This window comes from Electrona antarctica, assembly GCF_951216825.1.
Source record: "Electrona antarctica genome assembly, chromosome: 17".
In the NCBI taxonomy this organism is placed as follows: Eukaryota; Metazoa; Chordata; class Actinopteri; order Myctophiformes; family Myctophidae; genus Electrona; species Electrona antarctica.
Genome location: NC_136798.1, coordinates 21,312,256 through 21,339,500, shown reverse-complemented (window position 1 = coordinate 21,339,500; position 27,245 = coordinate 21,312,256). Strand labels below are relative to the sequence as shown.

The window sequence follows — 27,245 nt, the reverse complement described above, 5'->3', positions numbered from 1 at the left end:
CAGTAGTCCTGACAGACCTGGATTATGCGGATGAAATCAGCCTTCTCTCCGACAACGTGGAACAAGCACAGGAACTCCTGAACAGAGTGGAGTTAGAGTGTGCCAAGGTCAACTCATCCGAGCAAGGTCTGAAAGTGAGGAAGACACTTGCATGAGGGCCCTGAATGGCATGACCAGTGTACGGAACTTCAACCTCACCTCTATATAAACGCAGCATTTTCTATGCAACAGTAGAGTCTGTTCTTCTAAGGTACCGTATGCTGTGAATGTTGGACCCTGGCCTGAAGCCAACCCTACAGAAGTCTTGACAGGTGCTACACCAGAATATTGTGTGCAGTACTTAACATCATTATTAAAGAGGAGAATGAGACTAGCATCAATCACGAGGACGTCCCACACTAACATACATGGATGTACTCAAGAATGACACAGGAGCGCAAAGTACCAACAAACTGAGAACCGGGATGACTGGAAGCGACGATGGAGGGCTCGTCTGAGAACGACCTACTAAAGTGGCACAATCACCCTTTTTTAATTAGGAAAAAACAAAACAGGAACAAAAACATAAATAATAATAATACAAAAATCAGACCCGTCTGAAGTGAGTGGTACTGTACTGTACTGTACTGTACTGTACTGTACTGTACTGTACTGTACTGTACTGTACTGTACTGTACTGTACTGTACTGTACTGTACTGTACTGTACAAGCCCACCTCCCTGGCCTGTGTGTGTCAGTGTCTGTGTGTTAGGCTGTGCAACAGTGACACTTGGTGGTGAACAAGTGGACAGACAGACAGGCAGACAGAGATGATCAACTATTATGACCTGTGGAGGGCAGCAGAGCGCTTACGTTAAGCTAGTCTGCCATGAATTTGAAGAAGAAGAAGAAGAAGAAGAAGACGGGAACAACACACGAGCATCATGGACATACGACTTTGACCTACCACAACAGTAAGCGCTCGTATTTTATAACCGGGACGAGGCTGAACATTTATAGCTGATTCATTTTGCAGGAACTTATAAAACGGGAGTATAATCGGTGCATTTGCCTAGAGACTATGAGACTTTATTGAATGACATGCCTGTACTCAACAAGCGACACACTGTACAAAGCCAAGAACATCCACTCAAAACCAGAATTCAGACATTATTTCTATGCAAGCCAATCAAGCTGATTTTCCATTGTCCACGTTATCTTCTGGCCAGATACTGTACGTCACTGTCATTTGTCGAGGTTCATCGAGTGATCATATGGATTTTGAGTTTATTTTAACTGTGTAAAGACAGCCCATTTAATACTGTAATAACAGTTTGCAAAAAAGCACAGAAGAGTACAGTACAGTTTAATACAAATACAATTCTAAGAGCCAGGATTTAACATAAGAAAGCACTGTGCTTGTTTCCATATTGGGGTCCTGTATTCAATTCATTGAAACGTATGGGTATATTTGATAGGTCGCCATAGTTACTTGACCTTCATAGGTTCTCATTTGAAAGTGAGTTTTTAGACACTTGCAGACAGTAATGGATTTACAATTCCAAGTTGAAATCTTTACACTGTTGTGGCAATCCCACGCTTTTGAATTTTGATACAGTACCTTGATAAATATGGTATTTTAGTTTGGCATAATGTTTAAGTGATGTTTGCACTTTTCAACATAATTGTCTCTGCTGGTCCAGGTTATGTCTGCAGGCTGCCTGAGGTGGGTACTGCGCCAAGCTGTGAGGGGTGTGTGTGCTGGCAGCAGCTCTGGATCTCAGAGAGCACCATCCAGATATCTATTATGTAACGTGAGGCGTAATGTGATCGCACCTTCTTGGCGATGGTCTCTGTTCTCCACTACAGTGGATGATGTAGATGAGGTTGCCACGGCGAAAAAAAAGAAAAAGCAGGACCCGCGGGCTCGTGTCACCATCAACAATGTCGGACGTAAGATCCAACATCGTCAGCTGCAGGTGATCAGCGAGATGGGTGAGAACCTGGGCACCATGCACCGCATGGACGTCATCAGGATCATGGATGAGCAGGGCCTCAAGCTGGTGCTGCTCAGTGATAAGTCTGATCCCCCCGTCTACCAGCTGATGAGCGGCAAACAGATCCACGAAGAACAGCTGAGGTTGCGGGAGAAACAGAAAGAAAAGGCAGGTGTGTAGTGTACTTTCCCTCCTGGAACCTTCTCTGGGACATTCCCAGAGCAAATATATAGGATAAAGTACAGTACCTATCTCTGGAGACATACATACATTCTTTTTTTAAATGGAGCCATGGGGTGAATTAACCCCAATAAGGCTAAATAAACCAAAAATCCTACAACAATAGGGTAAACTTAAACTCAGGGATAAACTGGAGAAAATCTAAGAGTGATTGGATTAGGCTTCCTTCAAGTACATGGCGAATGCACTCATTCCTTGCACTGTACTTACATACACTTACATATAAGTTGTAGTAAGTAATCGTTGAGCCTGGAGATGGCTGAGGCTTGGATTAGGACTGGCAGACTCCTCAGTGAGGAAGAGTCTGATCTTCCAGATGTTGTAAAATGCAAACCTACAGGGCTGTGTGGCAATATAGGGTAGTGTAAGTGTTGCAATGTAGGCCTCAAAGTACAGCAGGCTCTCCCAGATCACTCAAATTACACACACTGAGACTGAGAAGAGAACCTCGTTTTTTAAATGGTAATATCTTAAGTAAACATGTAGTGTTGTTAGTAGGAATACACACAGAAGCACCAGGGAGGAAGTGTCAATTATCCTGGAATGTGTTGTCGCTACACAAATCACTGCATACCTGGAAACAAACAACCTCAACACAGTACAGACACTTCCCTCATCAAAGTAACAAATGAACTCCTGCTCTCCTCTGACACTGGCTCACTCAACATCCTCATCCTCCTTGACCTTTTGATAAATGGTCCGATTAAACGTAATAATATCCCATTCAATGCATGATAGCATTTGATTGGGGTGCTTTTGATACCATACAGAGGCCATTTCATACTCATCTCACACCTCAAATCCACCCTTGGATTCAGACACTGCCCTCTCCTGGTTCAAATCATACCTCACTGACACATCATTTCATCTCCATTAACAACTGCCAATCATTCAGGAGATATATATATATATATATTACCAAATGGGTTCCCAGATTGGTGAAACGGAAAATGCTCTTTATCCATAGGGCCTTTGTCGGTGAAGGAGCTCACGTTTTCTTCTGATATCGCCCCCCATGACCTCATAACCAAGATGAAACAAGTCCAGTCATGGCTGGACAAGAAGAATCATGTGAAACTCATCCTACGGTCGGGACGTGCACGCTCAGAATCCGCAATATCACTGGTGAGAAAATAACTTGGTCAGTTAGAACTGAAAGAGAAAGGCTACAGGCAGACATTGGTGTCAGGTATTGATCAAATGAAGAAAATGGCTTCGCTGTCAGGCAGTTTTCCATAGCAGTGGTGATTAATTACCAGTGACATATTCCATCCATCGCATCCAGATGAGAAAGAAGCTAAGAAACAGCTAAAAGACACACATCCCAGACTTACCAGGCTGAGTGGTCCCAGACCTCTCTAAATCCTAAATACTTTGCAAAGGTGCTCACCAAAAATAATTGTGTTTTTAAGAGGAAATCTGTTATTTTCAGTGAGCAACACCATCGTGTTGCAGTAGGCATAACTGAAACCATCAAAGCTGTACAATTGAACAGCCTTCAGAATAGTCTAATCTCAAGTTTTTGTGTCTTTGAAACTACAGGACTCAACTCTGGAGCAGATGGTGCAACAAATGGAAATGATGGTGGGATTTGTTTCCAAGCCACAAGTCATCCGTAATGGCAAGGCTGCTGTATGTATAGTCCGGCCACCTTCAGCCAAGGAACTTGCCCAAATGGAAAAGAACGAGTATGAGGACTCAATCATGCAGCCTGACCAGCCTAAAGCATCAGATGAGAAACCTGAAGGCAAAGACACTATACAATAATGAGTTATTGTACAAAATAAAATAATACATTTTCCTTTGGTTTCTGTGTTTGTTGAAAGACTCAGAAAAATAAGAAACTGATTTTGTTCATTGTGGTATTACATGGGATAATTTTGGTTGCTCATATCATCTTCAAAATATCCATCTGGTCTATTCTTTCCTGATCTGCTTGTGTCTAATGCACTTGTATGGGCGTGGCACACTCACAGCTTCCGTACCAGAGCACATACATGATATTGCCATGGGAATGCTCTGGTACTTGCCTTTGTAGGATTTGTTTTTGCAAAACTTGGAGAATGGATAGAACAGCCCTTAACAGACTTGGTTGTCTCATTGGTGATAAACACTTTGACCACAGGATGTCACCAAAGCACAGTTATGATTAATACAGACAGGTTTCATCATTGCAGCAAGAACTCAAAACAGGTTCAACCTCCTTTGAATTCCCAATAGCTAGAATGAACAATACAAAAGAGAAATGTAAGCGAGAATACGAGGTGATATGATCTATGGGTAGGCTAGGACATTTGTGATGTTTTTTAGGTGATGTAGTCTTTATTACCCTCCCTGCATAGTCTTATTTTAACTAACTTGCAGAAAATGGCCCAGTTTCCCAAAGGACACCTCTTACACCATGGGGTAAGAGTTATGCCCTCTAGGCCGCACATGAAGCCTGTGTGCGGCCTAATTGGCTGCCACTATGTCCTTTTTTGGGAAACACTGTCAAACATAGAAATACACAACCTAGACTAGAGCACAGCCATACCTGTCCTCATTGCGCACGTAAGGCCTCCTGCATGAATACACAAACCTGTTTCCCTAAAGCCTCTTTAGCCTACACACACCTGTCGACATGTACATGCAGTATTAAAACCATTCGCAGAGAAATGTGTGGTTCGAGTGGTGACTTTCTTCATCTCATTTAAATATAAAAACTTTGAAATTAAGGCCTACTTCAGCATCAAATAAATTAAATTGAATTAAAAAAAAAAATTAAGAGTGAGGAGAGCCTACTGTCAGCTGTCCAAATATTATCATACTATATCATCATACTATAATTCTGACAATGTCTGAGTGTGTGTCTGTCACCCTTCATCGTGACCTTATCCTTTAATTTCTTCAACCCAAAAGGTAATCATTTCTTCCTATTGATCATTCCCACCACATTTAATTAAAATCTGTCTATCTGTTCTTGATTTTGACCTTGACCGTGGCCTTGACCTTTTCAACACATCATTTATTAATCACTGCAGCAGCCTACCGTAGCTAGACAGACCAACAAACAGAATCGTATTCATGTAAACTTCATCCAACGATTGGTGAACCACCAGACAAAGAAACATTGTCAGAGACAGAGTGCATTTATTTTTTAGAATGCAATATATATGCTCTTTATTGTTTCACATTGTTTGAGTGGATTTATCATCCCTCAAAATGTTTACGGATTATTTATTGTCCTACAATAAGAATATGCTTTGGCAGTGAATGTTGACTGTACGGAGTGCACAGTCCAATTGCATAAATAATTCACTGAAATTAAGTAAAATGTTGGTCTGACTTAGCCTGGTGAAACCACTCCCAAGGCTTGGTTGTGCACTTTAGAAAGTGAAGGCCTCGTTTTGTAAATTGCAACCCCTTTTGAGTGCAACACAAGCCTCACTAATACAGTGTTATATTTATGCAGTATATTTATATACCAGTGTTGAACAATATACCTTTATACCACTTTTTATGCTTGTTCCGAAAGATGAATGTTGTGTGCTTTCTGTATCCTAAAGGGTGATTTATACTTATTTGCATGCTGGTGACTTGCACCAGAAATGGTTACAAGCTCACAGCGCATGGTGTGCAACAAAGTATAAATCAGGCAACTGCTCAATCATTACTTCCATTATGTCAGTATTTTCACACCTCTCCCCACTTCCTGTTACTACTAAATGACAACCGTAACTACAAATTGTATGAGTGCAATTCATAAAAAAGGGTCATGCAACAATGTATAAATAAGCCTTAGCACAAGCAGTTTTAATTGTTTTGCAACATTCTTGATTTTGATCGTAATCAGATTAATATATTCTAATATATTCTGCTGCCTGCATGTGTGTGTGCATGAGTTAAAGTGCAAGAACGAGAAAGACAGATACATGCACTATACAATGTAAATTCCATTTTGGTAAAGATGATGCAATGAAAAGAGCAGCACGTATCATTCTCTCCTTTACTCCCATTTATTTTCACCTTTTTTGTAAAAAACAAACAAACCAAAAAGCAAATTTGGCATACAGATTCACATTCACTTGTCACAGCTAAATGTGTTTGCTTAAGTGCAGGTTCCACATCCTTTACTGGCAAGCCACACCTCCCACTGAGATTAAACATACTGCTCTGGGACTTTTAAAATTAAGAGTCATACTCTTCCCCCATACATACAAAAGAAACGGTTTGACAAAACAAAAACATTCAAAGCGTGGTATGGCCTGAAGAAAATAAGTAATTTAGCCTAGACAAGTAAACAAAGAAGAAAAAACTGAACTAGCATGCATGCACAACATTTGTCAATAAGCCTCGAGTACTTTGTAGGAGGAGAAGGGTTTGACGAAATGGTAGTCCAGGTTGCCGCAGTGAGGGCACTGCTGGACGTTGCTATACTCAGAGAAGTACTGCATCCCCACACGCACGTCTACCACCGGCTTACCACAGTGCTTACAGTTGAGGCGGGCCTATGTTTACAGGGAGGAAAAGATGGGAGGTTTTTTGTCATTCATTGCAGATGCTTCATGCATTCAATTCACCATGTCAGTTGATCACAAATACCAAAACTCTACTGCTAAACTCTTGTCTATATACTGTTCTACAAAATAGGGTTAAGCTCAATCACAATCTATCTACAACAGATTAACAGGTGCTCACGCACGCACGCGCACACACACACACACACACACACACACACACACACACACACACACACACACACACACACACACACACACACACACACACACACACACACACACACACACACACACACACACACACACACACACACACACACACACACACACACACACACACACACACACACACACACACACACACACACACACACACACACGTTGTACTGTATGTACCTGGCAACATGGTGAAGCAGCCAATATGTCATATGTGTACATGGTGCCCAGTTGGTGCCAGCTGCCATCCCACCGCGACTTGCACTTGATGCAAACTATTTTATGGACTCCTTCCAGACAGTCCACACAGATGGCATAAAGGTGCATGAGTCTACCTGTTAACAATGAAAAACAGTCAACAGTCAAAATGTTAGACAAGATAGGATAAATACAGTTATGACTCTGGCATTTCATTGGCTGAGGTTATCCAACTGAGGGCTGGCGTATAAGCTTGAGCTGATGCAGCCGAGGTTGGTTACTGATGGCAACAAATGCTGGGTGATCATTTGTTTATCACATACCCATAGCTTTTAGTCATAAAGATGGTCAAATCGGCCGCAGCGAGGTCACAAAACAGATCATTGTGCAGTGACACTTTGAGCTTGCGCTGATTGGTCAGCTGTTCGTATATTTAATCTTCAGTCCTGGTAAATACACCTAGAAAACTGACACAGAAGCAGAAGTGCTACCCAGGCCAGTACTATACAGTAACTGCATTTTCATTTCCCCAACAAATAATCATTATCCAAACAATCATCAGTCTATAACTTCCTCGTGAGTTAAATATCCAGACAGGCGGACACACATGCACCCGTAGCTTTCCAACGATCGATTTCTAATTGGTCCGTTTAAATAAAATTAAAAAATAAACATGGCCCGTTCCCCCTTTAAAATAATATAATCCATTGCCAAATCAACACTACATTACAATCAAAGTACCATTTCTAAGAATAGATTGTTATTCAAATATGTTCATTCATCTGCTCCATTCACCGAGACAAAAGTACACAAGGAATAATTATTCTACTGTATATTATTATTCATTCAACTAATGAATGATATAATTATGCATTACTGATCATGCAATTAAATACAGTATGAGTAGATCAAAGAAGCCTCATTTGTTGTCCTAATTTATTTGTCCAAATACATGTACACATGTTGTTAATGTATGTAACAGATTCAAATAACATTTAGTTATTAGCCCGCATTTTAAACATTATTTTAAAAAACAAAGCAAAATGAAGTGACAAATTAATTAATCTGTCTGTCTTCTTTATGAAAACAAAACAGTGACTCATTGCATAGAAACTGAACATAATAGTTATAACAGGCACAGTCTAATAATGGTGTGACTGTCTTCCCTGTGCATTTGAAGGCTTTCATACAGCTAAATTGGGTAATTTAATTAGCAGTTATCAGGCTAACTGGCTTGGATCCCTACAATAAGCCTACATATTCAAATTAAAACATTTCTCCTGTTTTACTGTGGGGGGATTATTGCTTTCCTTCATCCTATTACAATGGCTATACAGTATACTAACATATCCTGAACAATGCCAACACATGAATGATGTGCTAACATGCCAACACAAGATTTGTGTACCAACATTGATAACAATGCCCATGGAGATTGGCTATGTGGTAAGCTGTAGTAGGCAACATGATCTGATCTGTTCTGTGATAAGTCTACTTTTGTGGGGACATGCATGGAGACAGACAGTTCTCAGGCTCATATGGAGCATGACATAAAAAAGGTTTACATTTAAGTTTTTGGTGCCACCTGCTGTGGCGTTGTAAATAATTCTGTTCTGATTGATAAATACACAAGTGTCAGGTGACCTTGAATCCCATGCTGACCTTGAAGGTGGCAAGGGACGTCATACTCAATCTCGTCGTGGCGTGATGGGCTGAGGAACAGGGTCCCGTCCACCAGGGGAAACTGTTCAAAAACTGGCAGGGCCCTGTGACACAGGGCACAGTTGACCACGTTCCGTTGACTGGCACTGAGGGCCGACAGGATAAACCTGGAGGGTGAGAGTAACAACCTCAGGGTAGTGGAAACTGGAAACACCAGTGGAAGATCCGATGTCTCTAGTCTTCACGTTTGAATACATAATGCAGCCATGGTTTACGTAGGTTATCCCTGTGGCACATTCTGCTACTTGGTCATTGAAGATCGGAGAATTCCTACAATATACAATTAAAAAAAACTCATTCCATATCATGTCCATATGATATGCAGACTATGCGCCTAGTGTTGAAGTGTCTCTGAGCAAGACACTTAACCCCGAACTGTTCCCAGGGCACTGTATAAATTTGCCAACTGTCCATAATAGTTGGGATAGGTCAGGGGAGGGAGAGGGGGAGAGAGAGAGAGAGCGAGAGAGAGAGAGAGAGATGACTAGATCTTGTTGTGCTGGTCATTTTGAATGTAGCTCTCAAGTCAAAAACGTGTGAGCACCCCTGGGATAGGTTAAATGCAAAAGGAACTTTTCAATTATGTGCAAGATGTGACAAATACCCCAACAACTAAAGTTTATGTTATTGTTGAAGGTTATTGCTGCCTTTTTCTTCTTCACACAGAACATGTGTGTGAGACACTGTTTCCATGGGGGTTAAACCCTTTGGCACATTCTGTTAACTGGCTGTTAATTCCTACAATAAACAAGCAAAAGCAAAAACATCTCACATCTGCTGCCTTCCATATCATGGGTAAATAAGATAAGATATATAACTACTACTACTATACTACTATACTTTAACTAACTGCAGTATAACACATTTCTGTAAAGCAATTGTTCATTATTATGAGCGTGGTGACTAAATGATATGAAGATGAGTTCCCATTCGGCAAATTATGCCACTTTATTGCTGCATAATATTTGTTTTGTGTGAATGCACACAAAAAATATCTTTTGGTGTAAAATACAGTACTGTAATTGCATGAAAAAACGCTCTCAGCATGAAAGTACTATAACCACATGAACCCTAGAATCCCTATTCTGGGCATGTCATCGGCAAGCTCACAATGCGTTGCTATGTGCTTGTATATTGGTTATTTCTGCCAAATAAATTTGGAGTAGAGGGGGAAAAAAGGACGGCACCAAGTATGATCCCCTGGGGGCTCAAATTGTCATTGTGATCATTTCAACTTGATCTAATACCACACTGGAATGTTATAAATGACAGGAAACGTTCAAATACTGCTGAACTGAATGACGACTCATAGAGGGAAACTAATACACATGCTGCTGGCTGCCCTACCACCTGTCCTTACACACCTACGCAGATCCTCTCCCTGGCCAGCCTGCGCGTCATCCTCCATGCGGACATGGTAGGTGTTGAGCTTGTGGCGAGGGATGTGTGTGAGCAGCTCTGAGAGGTCCAGCCTCTTGAGGAACTGCACTGGGTGAGGGTGTCCACTGTCTCCCACCCCGCCGTGGGTGAGCCGGTGGGGCAGCTGGAGGGCGAAGGACAAAGAGAGAGGGAGAACGGAGCTGGGATCCAGGTGGGTTCCACCGCCGGCTCCTGTGGAGCAGCCGGCACTCCGAGCAAGGGCTCCTCCTGCCAGCAGGTGTTTCCGTTGGTGCTCCAGATGCACGGCTGATTTGAGGAACTCTCCCAGGTGGCGGGAGCTCCGTGAGCCTCCACCGCCACTGCCTCCCAGTGCCGCTCCAAAGGCAGCGGCCGGGGCGGGGGAAAAGAACGTGAAGCCAGTGGGAGGGGACTGTCCCGGGGAGTCACAGGGAGACCTCTGTGGAGGCCCCAGGTTGAACAGTCCTCCTCTCTCTGTAGAGTTCTGACGGTCCACTGACTGCCGCCGAGGCAGTTCCTGGCTAGAGGCCCTGTGGGCCATCTTTCCTCCAACACCCCCAGGTGGCTTGCTTTTCTTGGGTTCCTCAGGGGGGCCGTCGACGGACCCCAAGCCCACGGTCTTGGCCAAACTCTTGTCCCCCGGCTTCTTCTTGCGGTCGTCATGCATGCGTCTGACCTGGTACCAGTCTGTGTCTTTCTTCAGGTGTCCCTGTCCACAGCGACAAGAGCAGAAGCGGAAAGCCAGGTCATAGCCCTTCTTAGTCCACATGTTCTGCCGACACTGCTTCTCGTTCCAGGAGCGTGCCCGGCCGATGCAGTTGAACTGGACTAGGATGGAGCTCTCCCACTCATAGAAGCACTGCAGGTGCAGCCAATTGCCGTAGGGACAGATCTCGCTGTTGCACAGAACACGCTGGTAGTCATCTTTTTCCAGGTTGATGGCACGGCCCAGGCTGCACAACAGAGGGGTCGCACAAGGGGCCTCTGTATAAGTAAAACACAGGAGAGTGGGAATGTCAATTAGAAAGCCAAATTCTAAATTTTGCGTAAAAGTGAGAGAAGAGAGAAACTGAACAGTTCAAACGCTTTTAGATTCAGATGACAGATTCCTATAACCACGATACTGGTGGAGCTGTGTTTCTGTTTTCATGCAAGACTTAAGCTTTGGATGATCAAATGTACTGCTCTTCAGAAAGAATGATATAGTAATTAACCTAATTTGTCAATTTAACATTACTATATCGTCCTGTGTTTGAATGGAAGGTGTGTGTGTGTGTGTGTGTGTGTGTGTATATATACTGTGTACATTTCTCCATGCTGCACATAATCAAATAAAACCCATACAAAATATTCATGTTTACTGTGTGCCTCACCGTTGTTTTAAGGGTGGATCACAGAGAAGAGGTTGATTAACATATTTTTACTAATGATGCTAATTTTTTTTAAAGATTGTTGGGTGTGATATCACATCAAGTATGCCTTCATTACAACATTCCTAGACAACATTGGAATCCAGCACTTAGATTCTAACAATGGCACTGATAAAAGGATGCATTTCATTTGATTTCTTCTTTTATTGATCACTAACCATGCACAATTAAGAAGCTTACTTTTGATTCCTGGGGTACAATTACATAACTACAAAACTGTACTACAGTAAAAGGTCACAAATTCCCCCCAACAAAAGCCAAATATCTTCAACGACCTGGTTGCGACCTGGTCCCCAGACTCCCCACCAGCCGACCACCGGAGCCCACCACTTTTTCACTCCCGACTGGCCTCCAGTACGGCAAAACCTGGCCCCAATTGGTGGCATAGAACGCCATGGGGAGAGGTGTCCCAGAGAACAGGCACCAACGGCAGCCAACTATCTCAATTGTCCACTCATTGAAGCCACATCACCGGCGACTAACCTGAAGAAGTAACCAGCAGAAGGGGTTACTACAGTACTAGAAGTGATCAAATTAATTACTGCACAAAGTTAATACAACAACAGCACTAACGTTTTGTTTAATCATTAATTACAATACTATTAATAGTAATAAATGAGTAAACTACCACTGATCCTGTATGTAGTCACGACTCACAATACATTTTTATAATGATATCGGTCCACTATCTCTGTGGCGCGTTGTTCTGACCTCTGCCCTTCCGACTGGGCCTTCTGGATTTGGGCTTACTTAAAAAAAATGAATTTGGGAAATATTTCATGACAAAGCAGAGGCCATATTGTTGCTTCCACTTTTACTTAATTATATTTTTTATAATTCACTCTACCCTTACATCTATCTACCAACAGTACAGACTAGCATGCAGCAATATACTGTAAACAGTATTCACTATCTACTGTACAGTAGCTATGCTACAATCATAAGTAAAATGTAGCCAACAGAACAGTACCTACAACAGACAGTGCCTACTGTAAAATATGCAGTAGCCTACCTACAATATACAGTACCTAGGCTACAATCGCATCTAAAATCGACAGAACTGAACCTACAACAGTGCCTAGCCTACCTACAATATACACCTACCTACCTGCTGTAGGCTACTGTGTAATATATACAGTACCACCTACAAATATTGCATACATTACCTACAACAACAACTATAGTACATCTGTAAGCAAGCAGGGACTAACTGCTTGCTTCACTGCACTTCAGTGCACCTGACCCTTCCAACACTGGATGAACTGTAAAATATGGACATCAAAGGATAAGCAATATGCAACCTTTTCAAAGAACATTGTTTAGCCTACCCTACATGTATCACTTTCTTGACATGAGGCCACACAGAAGAAAGTCACCTAGGTGTGATGCCAGCCTAGCCTAGCCTGAGTGATAGGGGAGAGTTGAGGGCGTGTCTAAAGATAACACACACACACACACACACACACACAAACCTAATACAATAATGCCTGTGCTGCTTATCTGACTCACGAGGCAATCCCTGTAGTGTAGAATGGACACAGTCTGTGTTAATTCATCCACATGTAACGATAGGGTACACAAACGATGATCCATGTGTACACTATCAGAGTTAAATTAAAGGTGCAATTCGTAGGTTTCATGTCTTGTGATATGCACATTTGGGGTTTTCAGACAGTACTGCTGGTCAACCACTAGACAGGTGTCCGAGTCTACATTTCTCAAGGGGAGATCATCTCACCACTGGCTGCACATGTTTAAGTTATAACATATTATTATACCAAACATTTTGGTTTAAACAGCGTCATGTAGCCGATGCATTGCTGCAATAAGTTCCGGGTTGTTGCAGCTTTAGCAGCGCTGACTGAGGATTTGACTGTGTTTGAAGTTGAACTTGAGTGCGCAGACAAGCAGTGAGGATGTTAGAATGACGCCTTGGGCGACGAGGCCACTACCAAAAAACTGCACATAATGTGCACGTCACGAAAACGAGACATTGCTAATGCAACTATTTGGATGTCAACCGCCAAAAAACCCCACGAAGAAGAGACATTGCACACTTGACTGCACGGGCCTTGTAGCCACGTTCGAAAGATGTCGGTCAGCGGACAGCCGCATTTGACATTCAATCCTGCCCAATTATGGCATATTGTTCGAGACACCCTCCCTCCAAGAGTAAATTGATCTTTAGTAACCTTACTAGCCTACGTAGCGTTGCAATGCAAACACCCACCAAGAACAAGAACTTATTCAGGTATGCAGTTATGGCCCAGGCCCACCATCGTGATTGTCTTACCACTCAAAGTGCGTTCGTTTCGAGGTGCAGCCGTCGCCCCCAGTGGTGCTGCTGCCGCCGCGGCTGCGCCTCCTGTTGCGGCCGCGCTGCTGGCTCCATTTTCTTGCTCATCTCCACTACTGTTGGTGCGCTTGCTTTTCTTCCCCTTGTTGCTCTTCTGGTTGGGCATTTTACAGATATCACTATTTAAAGCCAGTAAGCCACTATCAACAACTGTCAGCGTCTAACATTTCTGTGGATTCCATGTCGGGGCTTCTCGCCTTTCCGTTAGAGACGCTGCAGTTTTCTTTCTCTCGATTGTGAATGTGGTGGTATTTATGGTTTCAATAAAATCACAATCTAGCTTTTCTGCACTTGTGACAGCAGTCTGTAAGGTAACCTATCCGAGAGAAGGCGTGTCCATGTCTTGTTTTGATTCCTGCTCAAGAATCGGTCAGACGCTGTTTTCCACAAGCCCGCGGTGACGTAAGACGCAGGGGCACCTCCCCCTGACGCTAGCTGATGTGTTGCCATGTCGGCTTATTATAAGCGACTCTATTGATTGATTGAAGTATTTATTAACAGTTTGCAGAATTACAGTACATTTCAAGTACAACTGTACAACTCAATACAAAACTGTAAACTGTGAGTGGACGACACCATAAAGTATTACACTTGTTTACAAGAGGGTCCACCATTTTCACTTGATCATACATTTAGAGACGTATAGCCTACACGTCTATATAGCCAAAATCAGGAAATCATCATAGAGGAGGTAAGTTTTGAAGTCAAGGGATTCGCATGTCTTAATGACTGTTGGTAGGGCGTTCCACATTTTGGTGGCATAGGAGCGAAATTAATTTAGTCCCTTGTTTGTGCCGAATCTGGGTTGCACATGGTTTGTTGAACTCCCTCTGGTGTTGTGGGTGTGGACTTCATTGACATTAAGGAAGTATTTAGACAGGTACATGGGTATCTTGGTGGAGTAGCGAATCTTGTGGACCAGACCCATTGCAAGATGCTATACTCTGTCGTCAACCCTAAGCCATTCCAGCCTGTCAAAATGGGCAGGGGTGAGGTGGGTTCAGGGAGTGAGGCCAAGTAGTAACCTGACCAGTTTGTTTTGGGAAGTCTGGAGCCTTGTTTTAAGGGCCTTTGGGGTGCTGTGGTACCAGGAGGTGCATGCGAAGAATAAACCTTGTACTATAGGGCTCCTATTATAGGGTCTTCAAGGTGTTTTTGTTGACCAGAGGAGATGGTGCCCAAAAAGGTAGATCCAGTAGATCACAAAGGCTGTGCAGGTAGATCACATGACAAATGGCAGTAGTAGCATTACAAAGTTACACACAAGAAAACACTTCCAACTCCATTTCCAACCCTCTATTTCCCATTCCAAGTGGGTATGTCTTAGGGCAGGCTATATAACACCATCGCCACAGCCTACTGCATATTTTGTTAGACAGGATCAGTTCTTGACTCAATTATCTCTTAATTTTTCTTGTTCTTGGTCATGTTCACCCTGAATACTAGTTGAAAATGTGGTTTTGTTCATAATGTGCAAAGACGAGATGAACCACACATCAAAGTAGTTTTAAGTTTCAAGTTTTTATTCCTTGAAGTGTATCCCACCACCACACTTAATGGAAATCTCCATTCTCTTAGGAATTGTGTCACTGCCAATCCAAAAGACAACAATGGACTCACATCACACTCAAACACACAAGCAGGCAATGTAGGCTATCTGAGAAATGTCTTGAGAATGTTAAGTTGCAGGGCTCATGTCTTTCTGTATGTTATGTGCAAACAAAGCTCCCCCCTCAGGCTACAGACCTTATCCAAAGAAGTACAACAGCTAAATTCATAGATCACAAGCTTGAAACCATTTAACTTTCATTCTGGTGTTTAGTCTCTGTACACAGCTTTCCATACTGCTACTTCCCTCATCAGGTTAGATGGTTACATTGATAACCCCAGAGTCCTGAACCTGGATCCTACATAATCACAGCCATTTCCTTTGGGTTCAGCAAATGAAAATGTAATGTTGAATGCTGGTTTCATGTAAAAAAGAATAATCTTGATTTCAGCATGTCTGACCTCATTCCACTGTTATAATCAATTGCATTTCTTGTGGTAAACTAAAATATAAATACGAATTAAGTTTTAATGGTGAAGATATTTGGTATTGGTTCAATGATATATTGGCCATGGTATTTGATTTAAACTGCATCCTATCCGTGCCAACATCATCACTATTTGGAGAGCAACATCTCGACTGCTATGAGAAAAATTAACCCAAAGCAACAATCCAAACTCAAAAATAGGCAAAAAAATGGAACGAGTATGCCTTTTAAAACATAGGCCTACCACACAAAGTGTGAAACAAAAAATAACACAAATACCAATGAACCTCTAAATATACTTCTTGTGTTCTAAGTAATACGTCTAACTGAAGTCACAGGCCAATTAAACATTTTGGTTGTGGTAATCAAGTCCTGAGAGACATAACAAAACCAACTTCCCTGTAGTATTGCACTGGACATACAAAGGCAACGTTGAGTATGATTAGTAGAGAAAGACATGTAGATATATAAAACGACGGGCTAAAAAGCACTGTATGACAATAGCATGAATACAAAATTTAAATGTGGAAAAGTCTGTTTGAAAAACACTTGCAAATCCTATTATTTTTTAATTTCAAAGGAGTTGGCCTAGGAATGTCATATTACAAAGTCCACAAGAGGTAGTAGGTATGATCCATGTAAACAATAAATTGAAGTGCCTCTTTTGATGCCACTTACTAATTAACAGTGGACTCACACCACTATCCTATGAATTTTAGAGTTTGGCTTGCAGAAAAGCATACAAAGAGTACAATCATTTTGGATTTTAAGCCCTTAAGGTATGTTTGAAATTTGTACAACACAGATTTACTTATTTCTTAAAAACCTAGTCTAAATATTGTGCTGTATGCATCGTATCCACCCTTCCACACCATAATCAACATTGGGGCACGAGGCAGGCATTTAGTACAAATAGTACAATTCCATTCCAACCCTGGCCACACACACACACAACAAAAAAATACTATAATGTATGCATTATACAAAATGTTAAATTCTGGACAGGTGCATCTGCAGTCCTAAAAGTATATCAAAATGCTTGGCTGACATTTTTGGTTGATGGAATGGCAATGCCTGAGAGATAGAGAGCCCAATTATTATTGTTTTTTTCATCACTTGAAAACACATGGCTGTCATTCAGCCCCTAACCCCCTGCCACCTTATGCTGGCAAATAAATGGTTCTAGTTGAGCTTTGCATGTGTGGGTGATGTGGTAAAGGCCACCAAAACACTTGAAACTGTCCACAGTCATCATATTTGCACATGTGATCTCCGGCAACAATAGGGGCATAAAAGGCAGATCCGTTTGTAAAATACTCTCAAATGCTGTAATTGTTTTCCTGCAATAGTGTGTCAGGCATGGTGAGCAAAAAAATAATCATGTCATTAATGCAGTAATGGAAAATAGTGCAAGTGCTTTGTTGTCAAAGCTGCTTGTCCATTATACTTGAATGCAAATACTGAGCTTTTCCCATAACGCAAGTTAGACAAATCTATAATGGCAATCCTTTCATTGGCAATTGACACATTTTATGTACAAATTAACATGCACTGATCTTTGCAGACCTCATTGACACAGCATTTCAGCACCTTTCAGTGTTTACCTGCAGCAAAATATTGATATACCAGAAAGCATTACAGTAGGTCTGCTTTTTGGCACTCTCACAGACGATTGCTCAAAGTATTTGAGAGGATTTCATTTGAGCCAGATCTGCCGGGTGCGGTCTGACGGCCACGTGCTGGTCTCAGTCCTGGAGCAGAATGACATCTACGTCATCGTGGACGCCCTGGAGGAGCAGCTCTCCCTGGAACATCACCACTTTCTTCTTCTTGGCAGCCTTCAGGGTTCCCACCAGGGCCTCAAACAGGTTGGCACATTTCTCGTCACTGAACAAAACTCCAAACTTTACACATGTTTTTCCATCCGCATCTGAAATGACATTTTAAATAGTTTTCTTTATTTATTTATTCTTCTTTATTAGTTGAGCCACATGCGAACTGACAAAGCTAGTAGCTTAGTTACTGTATTTTCTTTTTTACTGTCTGCATATTACTGTGACACAAATCTGTCTGATTTCTGAGGGTACTGGGAAATCAGCTCAAATATGCTCACCTCTAGGCTAGTGCAGTGGAAATAAATAAGCAAGACAGACAGGATGGGCTCGGCCCGCTGGCGTAGAAGTCCGGGCACCTAGGCTGTAGCCTGACATATTCCTTCAAAACCACTCACTGTTTGTTTCTTCCCAGTTTACCTCCTTTTATGATGATTTCCCCTTTTTTTTTTATATAGAAGTGTATATTTGTAGATCTCTAAATGTTATGATGAATTGAACATGGTGGACCCTATTGTAAACAAGTGTAATGGTTTATGCCGGTGTCGTCCACAGTTAACAGTCTTTGTATTGGGTTGTGCCTAAATGTAATGTAATTCTCCAAACTGTTAATAAATTATTCAATCAATCAATTGATATGTGTCAAACAGCAAGACGATGGAGTTTTATAAACAACCATGAGAGCTGCTCAGACTGGTTGAGGGTTTGCACATGTGTGTGAGAGAGAGAGCATAAGCAGAAAGAGAAGATGTAGTCAAAGCTGAACACTGACTATATGACAAGCATCAGTGAAGAGAGAGAAGCAACAATGGACAATGGCCTTGCCACAAAAGGCAATGGACTGTACACAGTCCAGGCCATGATGCCTTCCTGTTTTGTCACCAAGCCAATAATGAGGAAGAAGAATCAAATTTGTGATGATTTCAAATGACTTACGGTAATTGCTAAAAGAAAGGTTTTACCATAATATACCAGATTATACTAATGGTTGGCCCACATAAATAGCTTTGGGCCACACCACAGTGGTCTTGGTTTGTAACTTACGCAATCAACTTATTGTGAAAATGTGGTCATTAGTTATGAGTATGACTCGAAAGATCAACTGGACCCACATCTGTGAAGATTTTACAGAATATATCCAAGAATGACAAATATACAGGTAGATGAGAATTGGGCATGTAATGTTATAGTTACTTTTATGACGATAGATGAAAATTGTATCACAAACTTACTTTTGCTGCCAAGACGCTGAATCTCTTCCACAAGCAAAGATATTTCATGTTGGACATTCATGGTTACTATACAGGTGATAAAAATCAAGATTACTGTAAGCAAAGAATTCAAGACGTTTAAGAAAGCTTGCTTTGTCAACATATGAAACAATAATTTATATCACTAAGCACGGGAGTGTGTTAAGTGTTAAGGAGGTATGTGTGAATGTAATTGGAATTGCTGAAATCTCTGAGCAAGTTGAGCAACAGCAATTTAACAGGCTACATACACAGTCTCATTCTGAGGTAATTCATTTAACGTGTTACAACGTGAGGAGACTGAGACATCAATGCGGAAGTGGATGCACCGCATACAATGAAGACAGATTGTTCCTGATCGATTTGTGACGGATAATGGAACTTCTTTAATGGAACAATGTTATACTAAACTGTCGGCGCCTGGGCGGGATAAATATGAATGAACGGGTGACAAAAAGTGGTGATGTTAGATTACAATAGCATGCTGAATTGCTGATTAGCAATCATTGAACCAACGGGGCGGGTTCCATAGGGAGGACGAATACTGAAACAATGTTGTTAATAGAATTAGAAAGTCAGCAATTTAAAACATTATGGTGGTTGAATAATTTACACTAGAGCACTAAAGCACGGATAGTTTAAAATACGTATTTACCTGACTGCAATGGTCTCGGTTGTTGTCACAAAAGATGCAGTGGAACTGGCAAAACGAGCCAACGACAGCGGTGCGGTGGAGATTGTGTACTCGTGAGTCGTGACGTCAACGTGACCCATGTCCATATACGGGTAGGAGGAGACTGGCTCTGGGAGGAAGTAAAATAATAATAATTTAAAAAAAAAAAAGAGTGGGAGGAGAGTATGCTAGCTGGGAGGGAATTCGCGAAAATCGAAGTTTTAGATTTTTGGCATGGTGTCAAACATTCAGCCTGTCGACATTCAGGTGCCTCGGCTCGATCAGCCTGAATTTTCATTTCACTTCATTATTCATAATCAGAACATATTTTTGAATGGGCGTGGCTAGCGATTCAGGGCTGCTATGGCCGGAGCCAGAGGCTGGAGCCAGGCAAAATTGTGTTAGGTATCAAAAATCATCGCAAACGAATTGGGCTCGCCCCCTAGTGGTCTATTTGCATGCAATCAATCCAATATTAGATAAGTCAGGTTGAAACCTCTTAGAGTATATAGTTGAAACCCCAAATAATTTATAGAATAAAAATGGATTCTGTTACTGGGTGTGTTAAAATTGCTAAATAACATAACATTTTAGGAAAATCTTAAATTCTGGAAAGGCATAATTTTCAAGATGGTGTCCACAATGGCTGCTGGGAGCTTAATGCCTATAAACTGTGGATTTAATATGTAAAAATAAATAAGTGACATAGGGTAGTTATTACCATTAAAAGTAAAGAAACAAGCCATAGAATAACACAAGGTTCGGTCTTCCTGAAACGGAATGGCGGACAGATGGTGGAGGTGAACGGAACACTGTCTTCCTCCCCTCCCAGTGAGCTGTGGCGTTCCACAAGAATGCATACTAGGGCCTTTACTGTTCCTAATATATGTAAACGACATGACATCAGCTTGTGACTGCAACTTGTTCCTACAGATGACTCAGCACTGCTGGTCTCGGACAGGAACAAACTGCAGGTTGAAAAGGCCCTCAACTCTGAACTTGGTAGAATCTGCACCTGGCTCGCTGGTAACAAACCACCTGGGAAAAATAAAACTGAATTTGGATAAAATAGTAATCTCAGCAAGGCAGATGTCTTCTTGGTTAGAGTGCATGGGTGACAATATTATAACACGAAAAGATGAAATTACCTACCTAGGTTCCATCCTGGAGCCTGGAGCAAATCTTTCCGGTGATAAAATAGCCACCAACATAATCAAAAAAGTCAACCAAAGAACAAGATTCCTTAGTATACAGGATCTCCTCACTGGTCAACAAAAACACCTTGAAGACCCTAACCTCTTGGTACCACCGCACCTCTAAGGCCCTTAAAACAAGGCTCCAGACCAGACTTCCCAAAACAAACTGGTCAGGCTACTACTTGGCCTCACTCCCCGAACCCACCTCACCCCTGCCCACTTTGACAGGCTGGAATGGCTTAGGGTTGACGACAGAGTACAGCATCTTGCAATGGGTCTGGTCCACAAGATTCGATACACCACCAAGATACCCATGTACCTGTCTAAATACTTTCTTAATGTCAACGAAGTCCACACCCACAACACCAGAGGGAGTTCAACAAATCATGTGCAACCCAGATTCGGCACCAAAATGTGGAACGCCCTACCAACAGTCATTAAGACATATGAATCCCTTGACTCCTTCAAAACCGCTCTCAAAGGGCACCTGCTGCAATTCGAAACCGGCCCCCGTAAAATCTGAATCCCCCACCCACCCCTTTTTCCCCTCCCTGTATATGTTTTTTCCCTTTTTACCTCCTCTATGATGATTTCATGTTTTTGGCTATGTAGAAGTGTATATTTGTACGTCTCTAAATGTTATGATGAATTGAACATGGTGGATCCTATTGTGAACAAGTGTAATGCTTTTCCACAGTTAACAGTCTTGTATTGAGTTGTGCTTGAAATGTACTGTAATTCTCCAAACTGTTAATACATTCTTCAATCATCAATCAATCAATCAATCAATGCTTTACATTATGTATATGACCCTATTGACCTATGGTTTAGCCAAATCTCAGGTAACTGAATATAAAATGTATTTTTTGTTCATTAATTGTCCTTTTTATACACATTTACAATTACACTTTACAATTTAGGCATTTAGGGTTAGGGTTAATCCAGAGCGATTTACAGTAAGTAAGCAAGAACAACACATGATAATACATCAAATACATAGAAAGTCATCAAGAATCATAAGCAAGCTAAGCGGAATATCTATGAAACTATGCGTATACATTATATACGTAGGGTGCTATGTCTACATAAAATGCTATCTAAATTACATAAATTAAGCCTTTGCATACGCCTGTAAGGTCATCGAGGCTAGGGCAAGTGCTATGTGCTAACATGTAGTCAAAAGAGGTGGGTTTTAAGATTGGGTGTGACAATATATGGGCAGACCATATATTGTAAAGGCCTATTAAGATATGGTATGCTGATATGCCGATAGATCTCTGTATATCAGTCCTTGTCCCTTTCATGCCCTTAAATGGAGATCTCATTATCTGTCAGTCCTTTTCTAGTCTTTTGAATAAAAAGTCTGATAAGTTCTAGTAATATTTTAGTCCAAAATGACCTTTAGTCTAGTTTAGTCGACTAAATATCATAAGGTTTTATCTACTAAATACAGTTCATTTTGTTGCTAAAAATGCATTTTGTCGTAAATAATGCCTGATTTTACATTTGGATGCATGCTGACAATAACTGATCTACGAGCTCACACCGTGCCTCAGCGCGCACTGTGAGCTTGTAGATCTGCTATTTTCTGAGTGCAACCAATGACTTGTCTTTTAGTTCTACTGGATCCCTTCTCCACTAGAAATTGTCAATAATATTAGTCTTAGTTTTAGTCATCATAGCTTAGTTTTTATTTAGTTTTCCTCAGTGAAAAAAGGTAGTCGATGAACATTTTCATCATAGTTTTAGTCAACGAAATTTGGCTGCCACATGGCGTCACAGGGGTGCACACACAAAGCCACGTGTTCGGAGTGGTGCAGCAGGGGGGCTCAGTGCACAGGGACCACCCGCATGGTGTTGGTGTTGCCGGAGCCAGAGCGCCAGCCGGTTAGGACGATGACCAGATCTCCCTCCTTGACCAGACCGTGGACTTTTCCCATTTCCATGGAGAACCTGACCCGCAGGTCCACATCTTCCTTCCACACATCGGCGACGGGCTTGTCATAGAAGATGGGGAAGATGCCGCGGTGCAGGTGCGCCTGGCGGGCCGTCTGGGAGTTACGAGTGATGGCGATGACAGGAACACGGGGCCTGTAGCGCGAGAGCAGGTGGGCCGACGTACCGCTCGTGGTCACCACGATGATGGCGCTGGCACTGCAGCTGAACGAGGACGCCACGGCGCCCACGGCCACGGCTTCCGCGGGCACCCCGGTCAGGTGGGCACTTTGCCGCAACTCCTCGAAAAGCTGCTTGTGGAAGATGGCCGCCTCTGCCTCCCGTGCGATCATGTGCTGCGTGTGCACCGCCTCCAAGGGGTAGTCTCCTTTGGCGGTCTCGCCGCTCAGCATGATGCAGTCGGCGCCGTCCAGCACGGCGTTGGCCACGTCGGTGCTCTCTGCGCGGGTGGGTCTGGGCTTCTTGATCATGCTCTCCAGCATCTGCGTGGCGCAGATGATGGGCTTACCGGCCCTGTTGCAGCGACCGATCATCATCTTCTGGGCCAGGAACACCTTCTCTGTGGGGATCTCGATGCCCAGGTCGCCACGGGCGACCATGATGCCGTCGCTGGCCTCCATGATCTCGTCGAAACGCCGCACTCCCTCGTGGTTCTCCAGCTTGCTGATGATCTTGATATTCTTGCCCTTGTCCCCCAGGACGGCTCTGACTTCATGGACATCTGTGGCCTTGCGGATGAAAGAGGCGAAGACCATGTCTACTCCCTCCGCCAAACCAAACTGCAGGTCCTTGACGTCCTTCTCTGAGACGGCAGGCAGGTCTACAGCGGCTCCGGGAAGATTGATTCCCTTCTTGCTGCCTAGGGTGCCGCCGTTCTCAATCTCACACATCAGGTGGTCATGGCTGATCTCCTTGACCTGCAGGGACAAGAGTCCGTCATCAATGTAGATCTTGCTGCCAATATCGACCACATTAGCAATGTTCTTGTAGTCCAGCCAGAGGATCTCGTCGTTGCAGTTTTCCTGGAAGGCATCGTCCCAGGTCAGCTTGATCGTGTTCCCCTTCTTTAGCTCCACCTCGGCCGTTCCACTGCCCTTAATGAGTCCGGTCCTGATCTCGGGGCCCTTGGTGTCCAGGGCGATGCCGACGGGCCGGTAGTGGACGCTGCCGGGTCCACAGCTCTCACAGGCCTCGCGGATGTTCCTGATGGTTTCTGCGTGGTACTCGTGTGAGCCGTGGGAGAAGTTCAAGCGTGCGATGTTCATTCCAGCCTTGATCATCTTCTTCAGCATGTCCACAGAGCGAGAGGCCGGCCCGATGGTGCAGATGATGCCGGTGTGTCGTGCGGTGGAGGGCTCCGAGTCGATGTCCAGCAGGCACATGTGTTCCAGAAGGTTGTCAGCCGTAGCAGCATTAAGCTGCTGGGCCTGGATGCAGGGAGAGAGCTTCTGTTTCTCTGGCAGAGACATCTGGTCGTGACTGGAGCAATTTTAAAATATATTGATATGGCAGTTACTCACCAGACTTATATAGGCTACAGGTGTAACATTGCAACTTATTGATGATCAGCATGTCATACGGCCATTAATGGGGATACTCATGAGCGTGGGTGTTCCCAGACTATGCTGGAGATCCCTGCCGTTTCTGTTGTGAATGACATCACATGCCCATACTTAGATATCCCCAAAGGCAGAGCTAGGGGAGGAGTGGAAGGAGAGCAGGAGTGAGTAGGGTAGGGCAGTGTTGATTTTGACAGCAAGTTTTGATTTAATTTTAGTCTAAGTTATTTAGTCCAAAATGTTTTACCTGTTCTATTAGTTTAAATACAGTTCATTTTGTTGACTGAAATGCATTTTGGCGGGCTTTGATGCCATCGTAATGCCTGATTTTACACTGCATGCTGAAAAAGTGAAAATAACTGATCTACAAGCTCGACATGCCACAGCACGACGCATTGTGAGCTTGTACATATTACATATGCCACTACACTAAATGGCATAGTGGTGAGCCAGACCGGTACAACTTATATACTTATGTGCATTTACAAACTGTGGAAGTTCATATATCAGTGATGCGACTACATATGTTCTCATAAAACAACTTCTGTGTGTAACCTACTTTGTACAGAAACATGTCCTTGTTGAGTGGATTGTCTGATTCAATTTCAACCCACTGACTTGTACTGAGTCTCTACAATAAAAGTACATCCATCTGTCATTTCAGCCTAGTCCTTCCACGCACCAGAAACGTAACTCCCAGTTCCTGCAGAGTAGTTCCGGAGTAGTTCCAACAGATTGTGTGGCTTTGGTCTTTCCCTAGTGGACTGATCAAGTGTAGCTACTGGGACGTACTGTAAGTCCCCTGAGTGAGGGGTAAGATGTTCGAGAGACCCAAAACCCTGATGACCTTGGGATACATCACTGTCCCAGCCCAGGTGCATCCATGCAATGTTTTTTAGTTCTATAGTTATTCTATTTATAGTGACTCATGACAACCAGGAATAGTCTGGTGACCACCGGAGAGACGGGTGACAGCCGGAATGTAGACGGCACCCCGGGAGCAGTATGGGTTGGCCTGTATCCTCCGTGAGGAGGAAGCCCTACACAGTACACACCCTCTGTGAGGCCTTTAGGAGGGCCATTCAAGTAGCAAGCGGAGCCTGCAGCACCACCATTGCTCAGGTGGAGCCTGCAGAACCATTGCGGCTCAAGAATCGACCACTCCTGAATGAAGTGTCTGGTGCTGGGACTGGGACTGGAGAGAGCAGGAGTGGACCTGCTGAGACGTAGGGGGGCCCAGACAGGAGTCAACCCACAGAGCCTAGTCCTTCCATGCTCCAGAAGCGTACCTCCCAGTCCCTGCAGAGTAGTTCCGGAGTAGTTCCAACGGATTGTGTGGCCTTGGTCTTTGTCTAGTGGACTGATTGAGGGTAGCTACTGGGACGTAAGTCGGGACTTGATCACCCCGGCTGGGTTGCCTGAGTGAGGGGACTGATTGTTCGAGAGACCCGAAACCCCGATGACCTTGGGATACATCACTGAGGATATGTCCCAGGTGCATCCATGCGATGTTTTTTAGTTCCAGAGTGTTTCAGAGACATTCATAAAATAGCATCAGTGGACTATGTATATTTGAAAGAAATTTGTTTGACATGATACCGTTTGTTTTTACATTATTTTTATATTGAATGTGTAATGTAATGTAGTTAAACTACATTACATTACACATTCAATTCAAATTCCCGTACCATGAACTATGCCTGTTCAAAGTTTACATTTTCAGTTGATTGCTGTAGCGCCACCCTTTGGCCAATGGTTGTGGGCTTCGTGTCTAAGCAGGGTGACATAGCTCCTCTCTCTACCATATTGACAAGTTTCGCGAAAACCGGTTAAGAACTGCAAAATTTGTTGGAAGAAGAAAAAAACATTTATTCTGTAGCCTTGTAAAGCCACAAGGTGGCAGCCAAATACCACTGTATATTACAGTGAGACAGTTTGAAGTTTGCAGTCTTGCAGTACCTTAAAGGTTCCTTAAAGGAGCATTCAGTGATTTGGGTGATTTGGAAATCCCCCCCCCCCCCCCCCCCCCCCCCCCGGTCCGCCCGGTAACAATTTGCGCACATGCACGCTCTAACTACAGTGTGGGCCGGGGACACGCAACCTTAGAGTATATATGAATAGAGACGGCACCCGGATGAAACCCTGAGGCGAAATGGACATAGTGGCCGAATTTGATATTGCAGCGTGGGCCCAAACACATGAACGCGCTGGTCCGTTGACTATCATTGTGCACGTTCACGATGACACGTGAACGCTGAATGCCTGAGATGATAGTCAGCGGCAGCGTGTTCATGTGTTTGGGCCCAATCCATCCCAGAATGCACTCTGTTCCTACCCAGAATGCACAGTGAAATCGCCTCATGCGCTTTTGAGCAACTTAATGCAAGTGGATGGGAGGAGAACTCGGGTGCCGTCTCTATTCATATATACTCTAAGCACGCAACAGGCCAACAGCACACACACCAGGGCCCCTCTCTATCCTGATTGGATGAAGGCTGGGCCACCTAGCCAAAAACGAAACCTAAGGTTTTTGACCCCCAGGGGTTAACTGGGGACAGGGAGGAACTCCTTATATGGTCAGCACACAAAAAAAGAAGTGATATTTGAATTAAGTGAAATCACTGAATATACCTTACTACTGTACGTACCTGAATGTAAGGTACTTAGAATGTACCTTAACACTTTGTCACATCACAATCTTATAGTTT

General features: G+C 43.1%; 4 protein-coding genes across 5 annotated transcripts; 1 reads left to right on the top strand and 3 right to left on the bottom strand.

Moving 5' to 3' along the window:
* The first annotated feature begins 834 nt into the window (after positions 1–834).
* On the top strand, positions 835–4,017 carry mtif3 (mitochondrial translational initiation factor 3). Its single transcript, XM_079525820.1, has 4 exons — positions 835–953; positions 1,683–2,148; positions 3,184–3,341; positions 3,759–4,017. Exons 2-4 carry the CDS (start codon positions 1,686–1,688, stop codon positions 3,981–3,983), a joined length of 846 nt encoding a protein of 281 aa, XP_079381946.1. The 5' UTR covers positions 835–953; positions 1,683–1,685; the 3' UTR covers positions 3,984–4,017.
* Positions 4,018–6,187: 2,170 nt separating this feature from the next.
* Positions 6,188–14,446, bottom strand: heca (hdc homolog, cell cycle regulator). Its single transcript, XM_079525795.1, has 5 exons — positions 13,973–14,446; positions 10,216–11,233; positions 8,792–8,958; positions 7,112–7,266; positions 6,188–6,703 (listed from the first exon to the last, which is right to left on the bottom strand). The coding sequence occupies exons 1-5, from the start codon at positions 14,139–14,141 to the stop codon at positions 6,539–6,541; spliced, it is 1,674 nt and encodes a 557-aa protein (XP_079381921.1). The 5' UTR covers positions 14,142–14,446; the 3' UTR covers positions 6,188–6,538.
* Positions 14,447–15,553: 1,107 nt separating this feature from the next.
* On the bottom strand, positions 15,554–19,963 carry abracl (ABRA C-terminal like). Of its 2 annotated transcripts, none has more exons than XM_079526708.1 (3): positions 19,809–19,963; positions 19,136–19,201; positions 15,554–18,001 (listed from the first exon to the last, which is right to left on the bottom strand). In XM_079526708.1, exons 2-3 carry the CDS (start codon positions 19,194–19,196, stop codon positions 17,817–17,819), a joined length of 246 nt encoding a protein of 81 aa, XP_079382834.1. In that variant the 5' UTR covers positions 19,197–19,201; positions 19,809–19,963; the 3' UTR covers positions 15,554–17,816. The 2 variants fall into 2 exon arrangements, with proteins under 2 accessions (XP_079382834.1, XP_079382833.1); XM_079526707.1 differs by lacking the exon at positions 19,809–19,963 and adding an exon at positions 19,405–19,574.
* A 2,888-nt stretch (positions 19,964–22,851) lies between these two features.
* Positions 22,852–24,447, bottom strand: LOC306941023 (pyruvate kinase PKM-like; the record flags this gene model as incomplete). Its single annotated transcript, XM_079526326.1, has 1 exon — positions 22,852–24,447. The coding sequence occupies one exon, from the start codon at positions 24,445–24,447 to the stop codon at positions 22,852–22,854; it is 1,596 nt and encodes a 531-aa protein (XP_079382452.1).
* Positions 24,448–27,245: the final 2,798 nt, after the last annotated feature.